This window comes from Ambystoma mexicanum, chromosome 1p, assembly GCF_040938575.1.
Source record: "Ambystoma mexicanum isolate Mex_15411 chromosome 1p, UKY_AmexF1_1, whole genome shotgun sequence".
Lineage (NCBI taxonomy): Eukaryota > Metazoa > Chordata > Amphibia > Caudata > Ambystomatidae > Ambystoma > Ambystoma mexicanum.
Window position 1 is genome coordinate 1,237,958,304 of NC_090921.1, and position 19,964 is coordinate 1,237,978,267.

Below are 19,964 nucleotides of genomic sequence, written 5' to 3' on the forward strand. Positions count from 1 at the left end.
ACGAGGCAATGGGGGAATGCCTCCAATCAGGGCTGGACAATGCTGATGATGTAAGCAGGTCCATGGCGTCGGCACAGTCCGCAGATTCGCATGGCTGAGAAAATCAGGTTTTGCACCGGATGTGCAATCCAGATTGCTCAATATGCTTTTGGTGGCTTGAGGTTGTTTGGCAGCAAGGCAGACAAGTTTAGAAAAGCTGCAGACCTCAAAAATGGCTGCTAAATCACTTAGTGCCTCTATAAGACAACCGCAACAACACTCCTACTCAGGGTCATCTTCCTGGAGGAGTTGTCCTTTTTGTTTTTACTCCTCATTTGGGAGAGGGAAAGGACAGGCCAGTCAGAAAGGACAAAGAAAAATCCCTTGTGGTGGAAGAGGGAAAGGTGTTAGATCAGCCCCGCAGCGGCAACTGTCCCCTCGGCCACTGCTGCAGCCGCTGCAAAGCCACTCTGAGGCCTTAACCCGCAGGACCCCGGTGAGAGGTAGGATCACTTAGTATCTGAACGAATGGCGGGGCATTACTTTAGATGCTTGGGCACTGGAAACAGTGGCCCAGGGTTACTGCCTTACTTTTCGACAAAGGCCTCGGGACCATCCACCGGGAGCCAGCTCTGCCAACATTCCAGACCTGCCAACATTCCAGACCTGCTCCTTAGGCAGATTTTAACCCTGTTGGAGAGAGGTGCAATATAACATGTACCTGTAGCGGAGAGGAACAAGGGTTGGTACTCCCCCCCCTTACTTTCTCATCTCAATGAAGGACGGAGGATTGAGACCCATTTTGGACTTGAACAAGTTCCTCAGGAAGGACAAGTTGAAGATGGTAACCCTTTCTCAGATCCTTCATGCTCTCCAAATCCAAGACTGGTTGGTATCATTGGACCTTCAGGATGCTTACTTTCATGTGCCGATCCATTTCAAGCACAGGAAGTACCTGAGGTTTGCGATTGGCGATTCTCACTATCAGTTTCGGGTTCTGCCGTTCGGGTTGACCTCCGCCCGGGGGTTTTCACCAAGCTGATGGCGGTGGTGTCAGTGAACCTCGGAGAGGGGGGGATTCACCTCTACCCTTCCCTGGATGACTGGTTAATCAGGGCAAGTTCACCCGAATGAGCCCAGGAACATCTAATCATGACCTGCCACTTCCTATGCCTACTGGCCTTTTCCCTCAATGTCAAGAAGTCACAAATGATACCACTTCAAAAGCTCCAATTCATCAGAGCTATACTGGATACGTCCTCGGGCAAAGCCTCGCCTCCCGAGGAGAGAGCTCTCCAAATTCTGCAGATGGTAACAGTTCCAGAATGCCCAGCGTCTACCGGCTTTCGATTTCCTCAGGTTGCTCGATCTCATGGCATCCTGCATCTTTCTGGTGCCAGAGGCCCGATTGAGGATGAGATCCCTTCAATGGGCCTTTGGAATTCAATGGTCTCAATTTTCAGGAAATATGTTAGATCTTTTGCAAGTTTCGGCCAGAGTGGCTCAAGATCTAATATGGTGGGCTTGCAAGGATAATCTCTTCAAAGGATTATCTTTTTGGCACCAATGGCCGGAGATGATGGTAGTGATGGACGCATCACTCACAGGGTGGGAAGCCCACACCAACGATCTTACAATCAACGGTCGTTGGTCTGCTAAATTTCAAGCACTGTAAGCACATGGCTTAGCAAAATTTGTTCTGTGCTCTTTACATGGATCAGATGACAAGTTTTCCAAAGGTCAGTCCAACAGTGCACAACAGTAATCATTACTCCTCTGCCCAGTGCATCCCCTGGCTGTATTTGTAGATGCTTCAATCTTCATCGGGTCTGCCTGGATGCATGCTACTATTGGGGGTAGGGAGGGCCGGTGAAAGATACTTTTATTGATCTTCAAAGTGTTGGCTAATTTGATATGGAATGCACTAGTTTGGTTAAGGGTTAGTTGTATGCCAAAAATGAAATACAAGTTTACAATTTCAAAAGCTGCCACAAAATAATTTTTTTTCGGGTTCTGTTCAAAACCCATCACAAAAGCAAAATGTTTTGAACATCCTCTTTACATTTAAAATTGCCCCTGACTGTTCACTGAACGTGGCATGAGTGTTGTGGTGTGGCCAGATCTTGCTAAATTTCATGATTCCATCAAATGTTGTAGGTGCTATCTTATTATAAATACGCCTAAATAATTATACTTTAACATATTAAATAAAGAATGATCCTACTTGGATGTCTGTTAGTATGAAATGTGAAGCGGAGTAAGAATTGGCGAGCCTTTGTTAAACTTTGACAATTTTAGCCATATATTTTACCATGTATTGCTGTGTTAAAATCTTTTGCGTCCATCTGACTCTCAGTGTGCGTTTAACTGTTAAGCTCACCACAAGGCTCCAGTCTCATTTGTTTGAATCCATACCTAACTTGATGTCTGAATTTGGACAGTGTATGTCCCATGTTTTCCAGCTGTTTATCAATGTTTATTTGCTGCCTACATTTAATGTGTACCACCTTTTCTTACTTAATTATTTTGCCCACAAGCAAACTCCCAAGCAAGTGCCTTTATTGTTTCAGTAAGTAGAAACTGTTGGCCGCAAAGTGAAAAGGTTTACTTTTTTCCTACATTGAGCAATGTGTACCTTTTTACTTATTGCACTCTTGTTTCTTAAGATTCATTTTCTCCACGTTTCTAAAGTATTTTAATTTAACCTTGTGGAGAAAAGTAATTTTGTTTTTCTAATTTAGGTGGCAGTAGCACAGGATGCAAGCCGCCCTCCACCGCCTGCCTGCCTGCCTCATTGGGGTTCTCTCCAACTGAGCCAAACATGTCAAGCCAGCATAGCCACGCCCCCTTTTCCAGCATCCAATCCATGGCTGAGCATCAGGTAATTTTGAAGTTCAATCCAGGTGTTAATCTACTCTTGTCACGTTGTCTCAGGAAAATGTTTTTCTTTGTTAAAAAATGTAGCATGGATTAGATGGTCTGTACCCTAGGGGTCGAATTAGGATATGAAGGAGCTAAAACCAGCTCCTAGGTATCCAACATTACCAGTGACCACGAGCTTCCACTTAGGATCGAGGAGCTAGTACATAGTGTTCCACAAATGTAACTTGCGCCTACGATTTTCAACTCGTTTTGTAAATTATTTGATCCCTTCTGCCTTAAATGTTGCATAGATGTATCCTAATGTTTGTTCATAGCTTGTCCCAAATGCATACAGAATTCACTTGGCATACGTGTGGGTCTGGCATAAATTGGCCTGAAGAGCCAAAAGCAGCTCCTTGTAGCTGTTGGTGTCAAGCTGTAGACGGGCTCTTCTAGGCTAATAGAAGGAGCTAAATAGTTTCCAGCTCACCTCCATTTCGAACCCTGGTACCCTCAGCTGTTTGATGATGTTTCATATATTAACAGCTTGGTACTTCAAAAAGCTATGATATGAAATACATCTGTTTTTTAATATTCCTTTTTAGGACTGGTTCGGTACAGTATATGAGCAATATCTCTGATACTTTTTAATCCGCTTCTATATAACTGTTTGAGCCAACTTTTCTCTGGTCTGGTATACCCTTTAAAGAAATCCTAAATGCTGTTGAAGTTGTAACTCTGAAAGGAGGATTGGAAAAAATAAAATACAACTCTTTAGGTACTAAAGGAAGAAGAAAGCCACATGGCAGGACCAGTAACTGACCAGGTCACACAATACATACCAACGAGTTGGAACTTTAAAAGGATTCTGTATGTTGATGTTCTCCAGAAGGGACAGGTGTGAAGGATTGGCATCTGTCAATAGATTAAAAGCCCTAGCAGACCCCGCCTTCCCTTCATCAAACTCTCTGCCAAAAGCCTAATGAGCACCTGTACCCTGCTGCATCAGCATCCTGATTTGCAGCACCTGCTCTCCACTGGCAGTCAGTGTGACAGATAAGTCACTTAAGCACAGAGTCCGCATTTTAAAATCTGCACCAAAACAACACAGTTGTACCTTAAGCCATACTTGAGTTGGGGTACGGTGGCCGGTATTTCATATTTATTAAAACTACATTACATCTGTATCATACATATGCCATGGACGGGCTGTGTGCAACCAGTGAGACAATAGCAAGTGGGAGCTGCCTGTCTTTTGATCATTTGTGTGGTCGAGTGACATCTCTCCAACAGGGCATCCCTCAGCGATATTTGCCATGGGAAACCAGAATTAATGGGCACGCCCAAAACAGACTAGTGGCATGGCTGGATGTTTCATACCAAGGGGCTTTTGATGATATGCGTCTGATCAGAGTTAATGTACAGACAGAATACTTTCCCCAACTATACAGCGCTCTATCATCTTGCTTTTCTCTGTGGTTCTCTTTCCTTCCGGTGTCCTGCATCAGGCAAAAGACCACTTGTCACAAGAACAGCAATTGGAACCCTTAAAGCAGGCTTGTGTTAACCATTCCTGTGGGGCATATTGCCTATGAAAGAAGCCTGCAGCAAAGGGCGTGGGTGTTGTGTGCTTGCATGGTGTCTCCACGCTATTGCCCTGTGAACCACAGCATCCTGGATTGGGGTGAGTCCACGCCCCCAAGCTTTTTAAACCTCAGAACCAGCCTGCAGTGGTGAAGGCCACCAGAGAGCTAGCAGGTGTCGTGCTCCTGCAGGGTGTTTGGCACCGTAGGCGATTGTTTCATACATGTAGTGCTGTTGGACATTGTTCGGCACTGGGGGTTGGATAACTTCCCTGGTCCTAAGGATTTGTTTGAAGGGCTTGTTGCCATTTATCTGGCTGTTCCGATTCCATTTGTGACTGGATGCTGGGTCACCACGGTACATGGAGTCTGGTAGCACTGATCAAGAGTTGAAGTGCTGAGTGAAGTTGAAATATGAAAGCCACACAAGTGCAGGTCCTGTGATATCTTTACATATCTTTCCACATTATTTAGCTGGCTGGACTAGAACTTGGACCCTGTAAGGCAGGGCAGAGGTGGATAGTTGGACTAGGACCGCTGTCTGCTGTCCCCCACTCACCTTTGCACTTGTGTTTGCGGTGCCATCACAGCCCTATGCTCTGCGTTGGTTGCTCTGCATCTTGCACTTGGTAGGTCTCGCTACAGCCCAGCACACCCCTTTGGCTTGAACATTTCCGTCATCATTGCTAGAGTGAAGCAATCAACTAATTACATTAACTGTCGGCATTGCAAGCCCCAGAAAATCTTTTACCCCACTGCATGGCCAATAGGAGGACTCTCAACCCTACAAAACCCATGGGGGAGGCAAATACCTTTTTTAATGAATTTGAGCATTTCGTGTTCACGATTAATGAACCTGACATTTCTGATGCCCGGAGCGTTAAAGATGCTCACGAGAAATCGTGCAGCAGCAGCGCTAACCACTGCAGCCTCATTGACGATCCGGGCAATAATTCTTGGTGACGTACCCATGCCTCGAATACCAAGTGACCTTATTTAAACCCAAGGCAGATTCAATCTCCACGCTACCCCAATAGGTGTCAGTATGAAATGGCCAACATAACTATTGTTTAACATCCATGGGCAAGAGAACAAGGACCAGCTGGCTAATAACCATGAAAGGGTGCCGGCATTGTGCATACTTTGAGCATGGGTAAAGGGACAGTGGCAGAGCCCGAGACCAACACTGGGCAGTCTCCACCGGCTGGCACAATGCAGGGTGGTGTGCTGCTTGACAGTGTTGGTTCTCTCGGCGGTTGCTCAGATGGGGCACCCGTCGTCGTGCAGGACGAGCCATTGGAGTATGCTGTTTTGACTTTTAACAAATTTACTCCACTTATCAAAAGTATGGGTAGCGATTGTACTGGTGGTAATTAACTACTTCACACTCGGTTTCCCACAAGAGGAGGCAATCTGCCCTGGAACAACTTGGCTTTATGCTCTGTACTAGTCTCCTAAGTTTGCCTAATTCCTCACCCCACACCCCCAATTCATCTACACGTTTCTGACATAGCCGGCACGGGGGCAAAACAGTTAAATGCCATATTGTTTTGGCGGAACTGGAAGCTTTGAAGAAGTTAATTGCATTTTTCCTTGATGCTCATGAGGAGCACTGGGACTATGAGCCATCATCCTGCGCCGCAAGCGATATGGGGGGGGTTACTCAGTCTAGGGAGGTAGTGGTTACCAAAACCTCTGATGCCAGCACTAATACGGATTTCGAGAGCCCTGACCTGGGATCTTATTTTGGTTACACCGGGATTAACACACAGCTGCAGACCCCAGCCTCAAAAAGGCAATCCGGCCCCAGCCGTTGGCTCCTTTTCCCACAGCATAAGCTAGTTGCCGCACTGAATTAAACCGCTTATGTCAGTGTTGACCTGCCGGGTGGACTATATACCAAGGGCTAATACTCCAGCAAGTATATTAAATTATGGGGCTGGTAGACTCGCGCATGGAATTGTCAACTGTGCCCGCTTCTGGAGCTCCTAGACTATACTATGGGCTCAAAGTCTCTGGATATGGTGCAAGGCATGGGATTTGGGTTGCCGTGGCGGGGTACTATTACTGTATAAAATGCCTAAACAGATCACACATCCGATGGAAATCTGGGAAGGTCTTATAATGTATCCATTGGTTTAACTCTGTTCGTGACTGCATGTCTGTCGGTCCAAGGCCTTTTGCGTATTGAATCTAGTTCTTAACCACTTCCTCACTGCACATTCAAAATCAGAACCTATCCCCTGCGCAGCGTTGGTCACTTCTTACACGCTGGACCCCAGCATCCCATATTATCTGAAGCTAACCCGGTCTCACTAGGGAAGAACAGATCAGGTATTCTAATTCATGTCAACTTAAATGTGTCTGAGAAGGAAAGCCTGGTCTTTGAGTGACTAGGCCCTGTTCCTATAAACTCGCCTCCTTACAATCTTTGTGGTATCTTCCTATATTCAGAGGGCCTAGCCTCTGAGAACTAAGGGCCTTGCCTTATGTAGGGCATTATGTATAGGTACACACTGCTGTTAACTTGATACAATTCGATATGCATTGCATTTTTGGAATTGATGCGGTTTTCTGTTTACAAATATTTTGGATCAATGACTTTTAGTGTGTTTATTTTAGGCACATTTTAATTGGAAATGTGTGTTCTTAATGTGTAATCTAATTGTGGAACCTTATTCTGGTGGTACATAATCTGGGTTTGGTGCTGCTTGATTCGAGTTGATTTACTTTTTATTAATTTCACTGTCGGTATGTAATTGGTGCTCCATTTATCATTATGTGCCATTGTTGCTGCTATTGCTCTGAATGTGATATTTTGATAGATCTGCTGATCTTACATTGTTTTGTATGTGTCATGAATGTACGTTTATGGCTGCTACCTGAAATAGTTATTGATGACGATGATATAAAAGGTCACCCTCCCCTTATTTGATTCACTTTTGGACCATACATGACTTAAATAATTCAGTTGACCAGTTTTGGGAGAATTGATCTTCCCAAAGCACTCGGCCATTGAGTTGAAGGAATGCACCAAGGCAAGGTCTGCTCCCTACCCATTCCAAGGGCACATTTGGGAGACTTGCTGAAGACCAGGATCTGACACTCTGCTTGTAAACTCCTTTGGCTCGGAGAGCTGAACTTGAAAGGACTTGCCAAAGCCGAGGGCCTTGAGTGCCAGAACAACCAGGCTTCTTGCTTTCACGACATTGAACTGCATTAGTCTTGATCGCCCCATTTGAACCAGAAGGATCCCCTGGTGCTGCTTTTGGCACTCACTTGAACTCCACTCCTTCTGCACCTTTGGACTGTCTTGCCACCGCATCATACCATGTGGAGCATGTCACCCGTTCAGCTCATACAGCCAGCTGGCCGCTGCGGACAAACTCATACATTTGCAGCTCGAACATCGCAACGGACCATCAGAGTCACACCTTCAAACTGCCAGACTTTGAATTGAACCGCATCGACCCAAACCAGCAGTGAGATGAGGATGAGGCGTCAATGTGGATTGAAGGAAACGCGAAGCTGAACACACGGACTGGTGCTTGTAATGAGGATACACCTTTTGCTCACCCCAACCTGGTATAAGGGACCACACAAATGAGACTCGGACCAAATAAATCCAGTCCTCCATTTATTCAGGACTGCACAGGAGTGAGCTCACCATTCAAAGTTCATACAGCTTGTATACATTTTAGTTAACATTGCATTCAATAGCTGGCACACAGTGGAGACAAAAATCTGCATAGTCATTGGCAGCTGGTTGCACGCTCTGTTTCACGTGTCTTCGTTCGTGCAAAGTATTTCTTGAAAACTCATTTGAGTAACTTAAGTTATCACACACCACGCCTGCCTTAACTTCCGGTGGCCTAGTTCAGGGAAATTGCTTGTGTGGTTGCATAACTAATGCATATCTTATGCTACAGATATGCATCCCACCCCTGCTAGGCTCTTCTTAGAACACCAAGGGTCTTAGTCACAAGCCATCAGCCCTTCTTCCGAAAGTGTCAAAGGTTTCCAAGAAGGGTTTATCTTGCTGAAAAAATGAGCACCAACTGAAACGACATGCCCGACCCTCTTAATCAGAATCAACAGTAATGAAGTCCGAGTGAGCGGGACATTTAGAAATGTGCCTGCATTCGGAGACAGGAGGAAGAGAAGCAGAACGGCAGAAGGAAACCGAGCTAAAGAAGACGGCAGCTGCATGCACCAGACCATGCTGGAAGTCTGCCGCTTCCTGACTGCCGCTCGCCAGCCTTACTTACCAACGTGGCACGACGCCAAAAGTGACGCAGCAGGCACTGTGGAAGACCTGCTGGTAAAGCTGGCAGCAGCAGAGGTTCCGGGAACGCAGTCATGCCAAGAAGTAGCAGTCTTACTGGCGGATGAACATGGATCGGGCAGGAGAGCTGGGAGAAGGTCTGCAGACCAGGAAACGCCATCCTAGAGTGAAAACTTCATTGTAGCAATGTGCCATAGGTCAGGATGCTACCAGACACAGGTGAGTCTGCCCATAGAAGTTGGGGACCACGGGGCGTACCGACAAGCATGTGAGCAATTAAGACTTGTTTTGAATACTGACCAGATAGTATACAAAGACCGAATTTGCACAAATTCTCATGTATGAGATGTCAATTTGGGGGAAGGTTGAAGCATGTATTATCAAAAGCCAATGAATGCTAATGAAGTTGAAAGACAGATCTGAGATATCAATGTGAGGAACGTTGGAACAAGTAGTACCTCTAGTCCTTTGCAAACTTTAACTGTGCTATACAACCTGAGTGAAAACATGAAAGAAGCACATCCGGCTGTGAGCATTTTGGCGGGGGAAGATACCTGGCAAAGAAGCATACAAGTGGGTCCACTAAACCCCACAAAGGATGCCTGGCAGGCGAGTATAGCAGGCAATCCATTTGAAACGTACAGAGAAACAAGACCATTGTGAAAATAGATTTCCATTGGGGGTGCTAAAGTTACCACGTAATTCCTCTCTGGAATAAATTGAAGAGCCAGCGAAGTGTTTGTTCCTCCCCTCTGTCCCACCTCCTGGTTTCAAACTTTCTGTCAATCTTTTTTTGATCTCATCAACCTTGGAACCAAAGCAAAAAGGTTTCGCTTGGGGTTACTTTTTAAAATTACAAATGGGATTGTCTTGAAGGGATGGGAAGTGAATCCTTAAACGGGAGGAATTGAGCTTCGATGTTCCCTGATACAAAGTTTCTATATAAATCTCGTCTTTACACTTCTTAGTTTGCTTTAGATGAGTGACTGACTTTTCAGTGTCAAGCTTGTTTTTGATGACCTCTTAACTTCGGAAGGCTGAGGTTCAAAAAGATTGCTTATTTTTATTTTTACATTTAAAAAATCCCCATCAACAACAGTTTTTTTTACTGAGATGCTCCGATTGAAACTAGCCTGCCGCCATAATAGATTTCAATTGGCAATTATTTTACATTGTGCTTTGCCATCTGGTTTAGTTGCAAAAGCAGATAGTGAAAAAGTGGATACCACAAGAATCACCTCGAACAGTATCGAATAAGAACTTTATTTCTTTTAGTTAGAAGTACAGTGGAGATGGTTATTGAAGGAAGACTGCAGAATTGGCTGTTAGCAAACAGGATATATTCTACAAAAAGGATTGCTGAATGTTTTTTTTAATTTGAGCTTCACCCGTTTTCAGTGTATATGAATTAAGCAAGGCAAGCCAAGCCAAACTTCTTCCTAAAGTTTGGTCTGTTTGCCAAGAAACTGCAACAATACTTCACGTAAGAGATCCTATATCCTGGGGCATGGAGTCTGGAGGGGGGTGGATGGGTGTGGGTGATGGACCGGGGAAAAATGAGAAATTAAAGGCTTGCAAAGATGTTGCCCCAGGCAAAGGACTGCAACTATTTTAGTCAATTATGTGGCCTCAAGCTTTGGCACAAGTTTTGAAGAAAAAAAATGGACCCATAAAGGGCTCAATAGAACAATTGTCTGGAAAGGGTTCTACTAACTTAATGAGGATCTTGACACCAAAGAACACAGTCTCAATCTTGATTGTGTTTAATTTTCAGATATTTTATGGTAGAGACTGGCATCAAAACAAACACTAAGTTTTGAATTAATTTATGAGCGCTAGACTCTTGGAATGTGTGGCGTGTTTGAAGAAATCCCCATCCTTTTTTATGAGAGCACCAAGGTATATGGTGCTTGGTTGGTTTTGGCCACTACTTGTTGAGTAGTGGGGTTGCCTGGGCTCAACCTGCACTCAAATGCGGCATTCTTATAGCCCCTTTGTGGATGTCAGCAACTCGGAATCTAGTAAACTGCAAGTACTTGTGCCCTGAGAGTTGTAGACCTTCTACCACAGAGAAAGTGTGAATTAAAACTGTCCACTAAATTGCACCCAAGAAGGGGAATTAAACCCCAGACATTAAAGTAACCTTAATAGGGTGCAGACTGCAAACTGTTAAACCTATGCCACAGACAACGGGTAAACCTGGACCAATCTTTGAACGCGGAAGGACAACCAACTGCAATCACAAAGGGGAAGGTTCCCAGCTTAGTGTCTCAGGTGAGGACAGAGCTGTGAATACTAACGTCAGGAAGGAACATGGGCCCTATTTCAGTGGCTAAAACTGACAGCAGTGGGCCACCTTGAAGTGCAAACTGAGGCATTGGTTGGTGCAGACAGCCCGACATACTTCAATCCATGGGGCAGACCGAGAGGCCAAATACCAACCAATTAAATCCTCACCACTACCAAGACCTGAAACAAGTTGCTCAGTGAGGCCCGGCAGTCCATGACTATAAAAGAAGCAGAGATTGCCACAGAACAGTGAGGAAGCAGACATGCGACTTGGTGCTCATTTCATACATTGTGAGACTGCTACCGGGTAGAACATGGTTGGCCCGCTGTCCACAGCACACTGGATGCTTAGTAGATCTATATCCGAGACCAAGCAAGGGGAAACTAGTATCCGAGGCTGGAATCAAGAGGCATGTTCCGTCCTAACCGATTGAAACAAATGGATGGACTTTGAGTCTGGGCACTTCTGTACTGTAAAAAGCCTGTGAAGAACCCCCACTGGCAGTAGGGTGAGTATTGTTTGCCTGAAAAGGACCCTTAAAGGCTGGTTGGGGAGTCCCTGCACACTCGAGTGCTGTGCTCCACATCAGTGGGTGTGTTTAGACCCAAGATAGTGCTGCAAACCAGAGGCGGTGAGGAGCTAAGAAGGACGCAATGTTTACAAGAGGCGTAGCAAAAGCTTTGCTTGCTGAGATATGCCAGTGGTCTGATTCGGGTGCGCTTCCAGGAGGGGTTATTCATTCTTGATCCTAGCATAGGACTGGACTTTAAAAGCTGTTGTGAGCAATTGTAGGCCAAACTTGTGGGAAATGTCTTTTGTAGCATGGGGATATCCAGGTGGTGACCTGCCTTAACAAGAATGGACTTTAACTTTGTTGATCACCTTTTTGCATTGGTTTATATATTAGTGTCTTTGGAGGGACATACATGAAATCTTAAAATTACAACTATAGGCAGAAAGATGTTGCCACCCTGAGGTGGAAGAAGCATCGAGAAACGACCACTGTGTGTTGCCCTATCCTTGACGCTTTTTTTTTCTTTTTTACAGAAAGGTTCCTTCTTTGTAGAAGATTTCCAGAGTTTCTTTAGAGATTTATCCAGTCCCAGAGTGTTACCTTTGCATAATAAATTCTTCTCAAAATCTGCGTGTGATGTATGTTGTATCATTGCTCAGCATCACTGCAGGATGTATTACAAACTTAATTGGATGAACACTTACCTGAAGATGAGCAAGAGTGTGCAAGAGGACTTTAGAGTCGATTCTCCAGATGACGTAGATTAGATTTATAAGGGTAAAGACCATCCAAGTGGCATACAGTTATATATGTGACATTACATCTGTGTTGGAAATTTCCAATATATGTATTTCTGTGGCCTGTGATTCTGTTTAAAATTGCATGCTTGCATAGGCTTCCATCACGTGGTTGGTCCGGCGTATTGTATGTTTACTCCTAAAGTAAAAGTGCTGCAACAGTGACATTCCCGTCATATTATCCCTCCCTTCATGTGCAGGTGCCCATGATCCAAGCATTGTTGTCAGTTTATTTTATTTTTTTGCCTTTGCTTCTTCGCTTGTAGGAAGACTGAGAAAAAAATAAATATTGGAGAACATTTCTCAACGTTGCGCAGCACCAAACAGACATTGTAGATCAACATTCGACATTGAAGATTTCTCAGGACACACAAGAGCTCATTACAATAAAATCCTACTTCCCTGCACACATTCAACCCCTTTGACACCCATAAACTTGGTGTCAAAAAGAGTATGCATCCTGCTCCGTATACATGGTATCACCAGTCATTTTCTAAGAGGGTAGAAGAGTGTTTCAAATGGATAGTGTCCTTACATGTATTCCTCATCGTTGAAAATCTTTTCCAGCTTCAGCTGGTTTGGAAAGCTTTTTCGGCAGAGGGTGCTGTGAGTCTATTCCATCAAGTCCATGTCGTCGAGGGCCTCCATCTTGAGGTTGACGTCATCACCAGTGTATATATAGCACGCATAGCACCCGCTGGCTTCAGTTCATTTTTCCGACCCAGCTATCGCTTCAAGAGAATTACAGCACACTTCAGTTTTTGAATTAAAACTACAACACTTACAAAAAATGTCTTCATCGTTGGCTCCATCGACACCGAAGACTGGTTTCAATAAATGCTGTGATTGCGGTGCCAAATTTATGATCACTGACCCTCATCAAGTGCGTCTGTGGTTTCTGGCCATAGAGCATCGAATGGCTGACTGCGACTCCTGGCAGGCAATGACTGTAAAGGTTCTGGAAGAGCGTAAAGAGAAACTAGTGGCGGATAGGGCCCTCTCAAAATCCCCTTCATCTAAAATCCAATCTTATAACGAGTTGAGAGGAGACTCTTCTAAGAGAAAATCATCCAAGAAACAATCTTTTTTCAGGAGTGGTTCTCAACAGTCTTTGCCTTCGAGTAAGAAGTCGAAGAAGAGGCGTTGCAGATCTGCATTGTCCTCCAGTGATTCTTCGCCTGAGACAATTTCATGTCCAGCCAAATCCTCTACTCCTGCCCAGTGGGAAGAGTTTCGGAGAGAGATGTTGAAAATATTAGAGCAGAAGAATCCCCCCCCCTCCCCCCCGAAGGACAAGGAGAAAAGCCATGCTCTGGTCGCGCTGCATAAAGGCGACTAGGAGAAGGCAAAGGCAAAACCGTGCACACCCTCAATCCCAAGACGTAAGCCATCGATCCCATCAACGACCGTCAAGGCTTCGACCCGGCACAATTTCGTCGTCGACTCAGTCAAGGGTCTAGTTTTTCAAGGGTGTTGTCTGCAAAATAAACTTAATCTACACCATCTTTGTCGATGCCATCGTCTTCTAGGTCCTCTGTGTCGTCAACGCCATTGATAACGAAGAAACCGTTGACGACCGGCTCAAACTGGTCAACGCCTTTACCAAAGCAGGTGAAGGAAACCTAAAAACTGCACCAAGAAGATTTCTTCAAATTTTTATATTCAATTTATAAAGAGCATGAACCTTCTAATGCTGACACTCCACCCTTTGGCATGGATTCCGGTATGCCTAATGTGCGAGGGGCCCTTGTGTCAGAAAAGTCCAGGTGTAAGGACTTGAGACCCTCCAGGCAGCCAGTGGTGTGAATATATCACCTGAATTGGGGTTTGCAAAACCAGACCCTTCAGACCATGCAGAAGCCTCCTATAGGCGACTCATGACCAGGGTGGATGACTTTCTGGGTTGGAACAGGCCTGCTCCCCCATTTGAGCAGGATGACTTAACAGATGTCCTGGACCAGGGTCCACAAAAGGATCCACTCCTTCCCTTTCAAATTGCCCTTCAGAAAAGGGTTGAAAAATGATGAGGCACCCAAGACAATTGTTGCAGTGAACAAGAACCTCACCAAAAAGTATAGGCCATCTAACAGTGACCCTGAATATTTGACAAAGCATCCCATGCCAAAAACCCTGGTGGCTCAGGCGGCGACGTCCTTCTCCAAACAGGCATTATATCCCACTATACCTCCTGACAGACGAGAAGTGTGGATGCTTTGGCAAGAAATCTTTCTGCGGGAGGTGTGGCAATGAAATCTGCCAACGCCACTTGTGCCATAGCAAAATTCACTTTCACCCTGTGGGATTGCATAGCAATGGAGACTGACCATATTCCCGAGGGGGAAGAAGGGGAATGCTTCCTGGCTATCGTAAGTGACGGAAAAGTGGCATGTGCAAGTCTCTACAGTCAGGACTGGATACTGCTGACCGTATTAGTAGATCCATGGCGACAAGTACCGTACTATGTAGATTTGCGTGGTTGAGAGTCTGGATTTGCACCAGACGTGGAGTCCAGATTACTCAATATGCCTTTTGACGGCTTACCTGTTTGGCAGCAAGGCTGACAAAAGCCTGGAGAAGCTGCAGACCTCGAAGGCGGCAGGAAAATCACTTGTTGCAAATCAGACAGCCACAACAATCTTACGTAGAGGATTTTCTTGGAGGTGTAAGTCCTTTTTGCTTCTATTCCGCAGTTGGTAGAGCGACAGTACATGCTAGTCATAGACCTAAGAGGATGCCCTCCTGGTGGACCAGGGAGAGCTACTAAGTGCGCCCAAACAGTGGTTGCTTTACCATCAGCCACTGTTGCAGCTGCCACAAAACCTCTTTTGAAGTCTTAATCCACAAGACCCCAGTGGGGGGTAGATTGTTTCTTCGTTTCACAAAAGCTTAGCTATGCTGGTCAGGTCTAACATGGCGACATATTTCTTCTGACGAATAAGTAATAAGAATTGTTTCTTTCAGTTGAATTTCACTTTTGGTCGCGTCCCCTTGGGTAGTGGTTAAGCCAAGTGAAAACCACATGTAAAATGGTTAAGGCAAAAAAGAAGAGTCCCAGTTTTGAGACTGCGCCCAATTTTTAAAACATAATTTATTAGTTAAATGCCCTTTAGGATGACACGTGTTTCGGTCCTTTATGGACCTTTTTCAAATCAGGGCTATGTATGTAACCAAACAACATTATATAGATGTTTTTCAAACAACATAAACCAAATATGTTCATTCATTTACAAAGGACACAGTGATATAGTGAGAAAATTGGCGGTTGTGGCAGCAAGTCTGAGGGGGTTTCACATTTACTCCTACCTCGGCGATTGGCTGATCAGGGCCTGTTCTCCCGAACAAGCTATAGAACATCTCAGCAACACCTGCCACTCTATCCATAGACTGGACTGCTCCGTCAATTTTAAGAAGTCCCACATGATGCCATCACAAAGACTCCAGTTCATCGAAGCAGTCCTGGATGCATCCTCTGCCACCCTAGGTAAGGGATGAACACACAACTCCTACGTCCTATCCCCTTTCCTCCATACTTATGGGACATTTCTCCGTCCTGTGGGAGGGGACCGGAGCACTTTGTAAAAAGCATCCCATTTTTCAAAAATGTGTCCTTACTCTCTTTTTAGGCGGGGTACCCCACACTGCTGTAACCCCGCCCTCCTTAGCTCCGCCCAGCGCATCGCCCATTGTCGTCTACAGCGGCAACGCAGGCGCTGGCCAAAGAGGATAAGCTTCTTGACTCTTTGGGGAGGAAGATTTTCGCTAATTCAGCCCTGCAGTTACTTCACGCTACCGCAGAGCTGGTATTAGCAGGGTTGAATATGAAAATGTGGCCGGGTCTGTCAGTTTGAGGAATTCATTCCCGCTAATAAACTAGAGGATTTTAAAGCGGGATTGTCAGATGCCAGGGTCCTGGCGCAGGATATGCTGGAGGCCGCGCCGCATCATGTCGACACCTCGGCCGAGGCCCTATGCTTGGTGTGAACACTTCTCGTCAGGCTTCACTGCACGCTACCAAGTTCTGGACCTGCCTTTTGATTGCAAGGAGCTTTTTCACTCAACGACAGATGTTGAACTGACTAACGACAACACCCAGACCACCAAGTCCTTGTCTGTCTTGGTGAAACCACCTTTAGTGCACAGAGAACGTCTTTGCAGCATCTGTATACCTCTGGTTCTGGATCGGCAGTCCCGTAGGGTCGATACTCCATCAGGAAATTCCTGCTGAGTGCAACAACGGGGCAGGTTTTTCTCCCGTTCCTCAGCCTCGTCTTCAGGTTCAGGTGGCGCCACCACTGATAAACCAACTAAATGAAGTTTCTCTGCACTTGCACGAGACCCTGGTGGGGGGGGTGTATTGTCTCACTGGGAGGCGTGGCAGGCAATCACTGAGGACCGGTGGGTCTTGTCAGTCACTCGGGCGGGCTTCCGCTTGCCCCTTCCCCCTACCCAACCCTTCAATCCCTCCCTCGGAGCCGAGATACAGAAGTTGCTGGATCTCAAAGCGGTGGAACCCGTTCCCCTAGGGGTGCGAGAGGAGGGCTTCTACTCCCGGCTGTTTATGGTGCCCAACCAGGCTGGCCTGCGCACCATCCTAGACCTTTCTCAGTTCAATCTCGCTCTACCCCAAGAGAAATTCATGATGATCACGCCCTGTCAGATAAAGTCCTCTTTGCAGAAGTGCGATTGGCTCAGTGTGGTGGACCTTCCGGATGCTTATATGCATATTCTGATTTGTCGGTGGGAGCGGCCTTTCAGGACCCTGGCCCGCTAGTGACAATCACGATGGACTCTTCCCTTCTGGGGTGGGACGTTGGACCTTCTTCAGGTTTCTGATCTCTGGTCACCGCAGGACAAACTCCTTCATATAAATGACTTGGAGCTCCTGGCGATCTTCCTGGTGCTCAAAGCGTTCCAGCCTGTCATTGTCAACAAAGTAGTTCGGATCCACACGGACAATGTGGTGTCCATGTTTTATATCAACAAACAAGGGGGTACCAAGTCCCCTCCTCTTGTGGATCTTGCCATTCAGATATGGAAATGGGTGGTTCAGCATGGCATCTGGCTGGTGGCAGTGCACATCCCAGGTCAGCTGAATGTTACTGCAGATGCCCTCAGCTGACGTACAATGGTCAGTTACGAGTGGGAACTGAACTCGGAGGTCCTCTTGCAAATCTTCCGGTATTGGGGCATTCCAGAAGTGGACCTCTTCGCAACAGCGTCAAACAGGAAACTTCCCCTGTATGCCTCCAAGAACGGGCTGGGAGCCTCCTCTCTGGGGGGGATGCCCTCGAAATTCTCTGGCTCAACATGAGCCTATGCTTTCCCACCTCTGCCTCTGATTCATGGGACGTTGTGCAAGCTGAGGAGCACGGTGAACTGTTCTCTTCTGCTCATAGCACTGTGGTGGTGGGCCAGGTTTTGGTTTTCAGAGCTTAAGCATCTGTCGGTGTGTGCACCGATCAGGCTTCTGTTATTTCCCGACCTGCTTCACCAGAGAGATCAGCAGATGTGGCACCCCTTCCCACAATCGTTCAGCTTGGCGGCATGGTTCCCGAGTTCAGATCTTTAGAACACCTCAACTTGTCCGCTGATAACATGCGTATTATTCAGGCGGTCAGGAAGTCCTCGACGAGATCTCAATACAGGAGCAAATGGCTTTGGTTCTGCCACTGGTGCTTAGCCAGACAGCTGGACCCCAGGTGGGCTACAATCAACACAGTGCTGTCCTTTGTCTCATCTAGCAGAGTCGGGCATCCATGTCTTGACATGCAGGACTTATCTTTCGGCTGTTGCCGCATACCTATCCACGGGTCAGTGCGCTCTTTCACTCTCAAATCCAGTGGGTAAAAGGCACTTTGCGTGTCTCATGCGTCTATACCCTCCTGTTCGCAAACCGCATCTGAACGTTGACCTTGCGGCCTTGTGTCATAAGCTCTTTGAGCCAATGTCTACTGTAGACCTTAAGCACCTTTCTTGGAAAGTGTCCTCCTTGGTCGCTGTGACTTCGGCAAGACGTGCGAGTGAGCTTCAGGCTTCTTCGGTGGGTCATCCCTTTCTGGTTTTTCATAAGGATAAGGTTTTCCCGGGTCGCATCTTTCTTTCCTTTCAAAAGTGATCTCTGATTTTCATCTGAATCAGTCCATCTCCTTGCCTGTCTTCTTTCCAAACCCAGCCTCAGAGGGTGGGAGGATTTTGCATTGCCTGGACGTTAGAAGAGCTCTTAAGTTCTATCTGGACAAAACATCTGATTTTAGGAGTTCTTCTCAACTCTTGGTGACCTTCGGTAATCCGCAGGGTAAACCGGCCTCCAAAGCGACTATTTCCAGATGGATCGCTGCCTGTGTTATGGAATCTTAAGCTGTTCAAGGTCTTCAACCTCCAAGAGGGGTTCATGCACCTCTGGTATGGGGCAAAGCAGCTGCTGTTGCCTTTCAAAAGTATGTCCCCTGGGAGACCATCGCGAAAGCGGCTACCTGGTCCTCTCCATCGGCCTTTTGTAACCACTGTTTGGATCGGAGCTCCAGGTCTGATGCTCAGTTTGGCCAGGCTATTCTTAAACCTTTTTCAGTGAGTTTTCCATCCACCCGTAATTCCTGTGACAAGTGTTTGGGAATCTCCCATAAGTATGGAGGAAAGGGGACGGGACCTAGGAGTATAATAAGGTTACTCACCATAGTGACCACATTACTCATAGTCCATAGTCCTCTTTCCTCCATACGCCCTCCTGCCGTCCCCGCTAATAAGGTTCCTCTGTTATTGCTTAAAGGCGATAGAAAAGGACTGATAGCCGATGCGCTGGGTGGAGCTAAGGAGAGTGGTGTTACGGCCGTGTGCGGTACCTCGCGTAAAGAGAGGAAGGACACATTTTTGAAAAAAATTTGATGCTTTTTACAAAGTCCTCCCGTCCCACAGGACGGAGGAATGTCCCATAAGTATGGGGGAAAGGGGACTATGGTCTAGGAGTGAGGTGGTCACTACAGTGAGTAACCTTATTCTGCAGATGGTCAACAAATTCTAGGGTGCCCAGCGTCATCCAGCCTTCGACTTTCTAAGATTGCTTGGCTTCTGGGCATCCTGCATTTTTCTGGTGCCAGAGGCTCGCCTGCGAATGAGATCCCTCCACTGGGCTGTCGGGACTCGGTCTCAATTCTCAGGCAAGATGTCGGACCCTATTCAGGTTCCGGCCAAAGTCTTGCAAGACTTCCAGTGGTGGGCCTGCAAGGAAACATTTTGAAGGGAGTACCTTTTTGGCAACCATGGCCGGAAATGACTGTAGTGACGGGTGCCTCACTAACTGGGTGGAGAGCTCACAGCAACAATCTGACAGCGGCCGTTGGTCTCCATCGGAGTCCAGACTACACATCAACCTTTTGGAGTTGAGGGCAATCGGACTAGCGCTGATGGCCGTGGCCATGTGCTACCTCAACGAGATAGGAGACGTAGGGGCACTACGACTGTAGAGAGGCAGGGCAGCTGTGTTTCTGGGCAATTAAAGGAGGTGCCATGTCAGCAGTTCACCTTGCCGGAGCAGAGAATACGGCGGCGGAGGCTCTGAGCAGGCAGAGCGGAGTCTTCCACGAGTGGGAATAAGATTAGGAAGTCCTTCAAGAGATCTTTGCCCTTTGGGGAACCCCTCAGGTAGACCTCTTTGTGA

The 19,964-nt window shown here is 46.5% G+C and overlaps 1 protein-coding gene across 1 annotated transcript in view; it reads left to right on the forward strand.

Moving 5' to 3' along the window:
• Window positions 1-19,964, forward strand: part of LOC138452392 (dual specificity tyrosine-phosphorylation-regulated kinase 1B-like) — a 526,499-nt gene that overhangs the window by 156,169 nt on the left and 350,366 nt on the right. Inside the window, exon 2 of the mRNA XM_069604969.1 lies at window positions 2,721-2,860. Coding sequence (XP_069461070.1) covers window positions 2,721-2,860 — 140 coding nt within the window. The remainder of the gene's footprint in view (window positions 1-2,720; window positions 2,861-19,964) is intronic.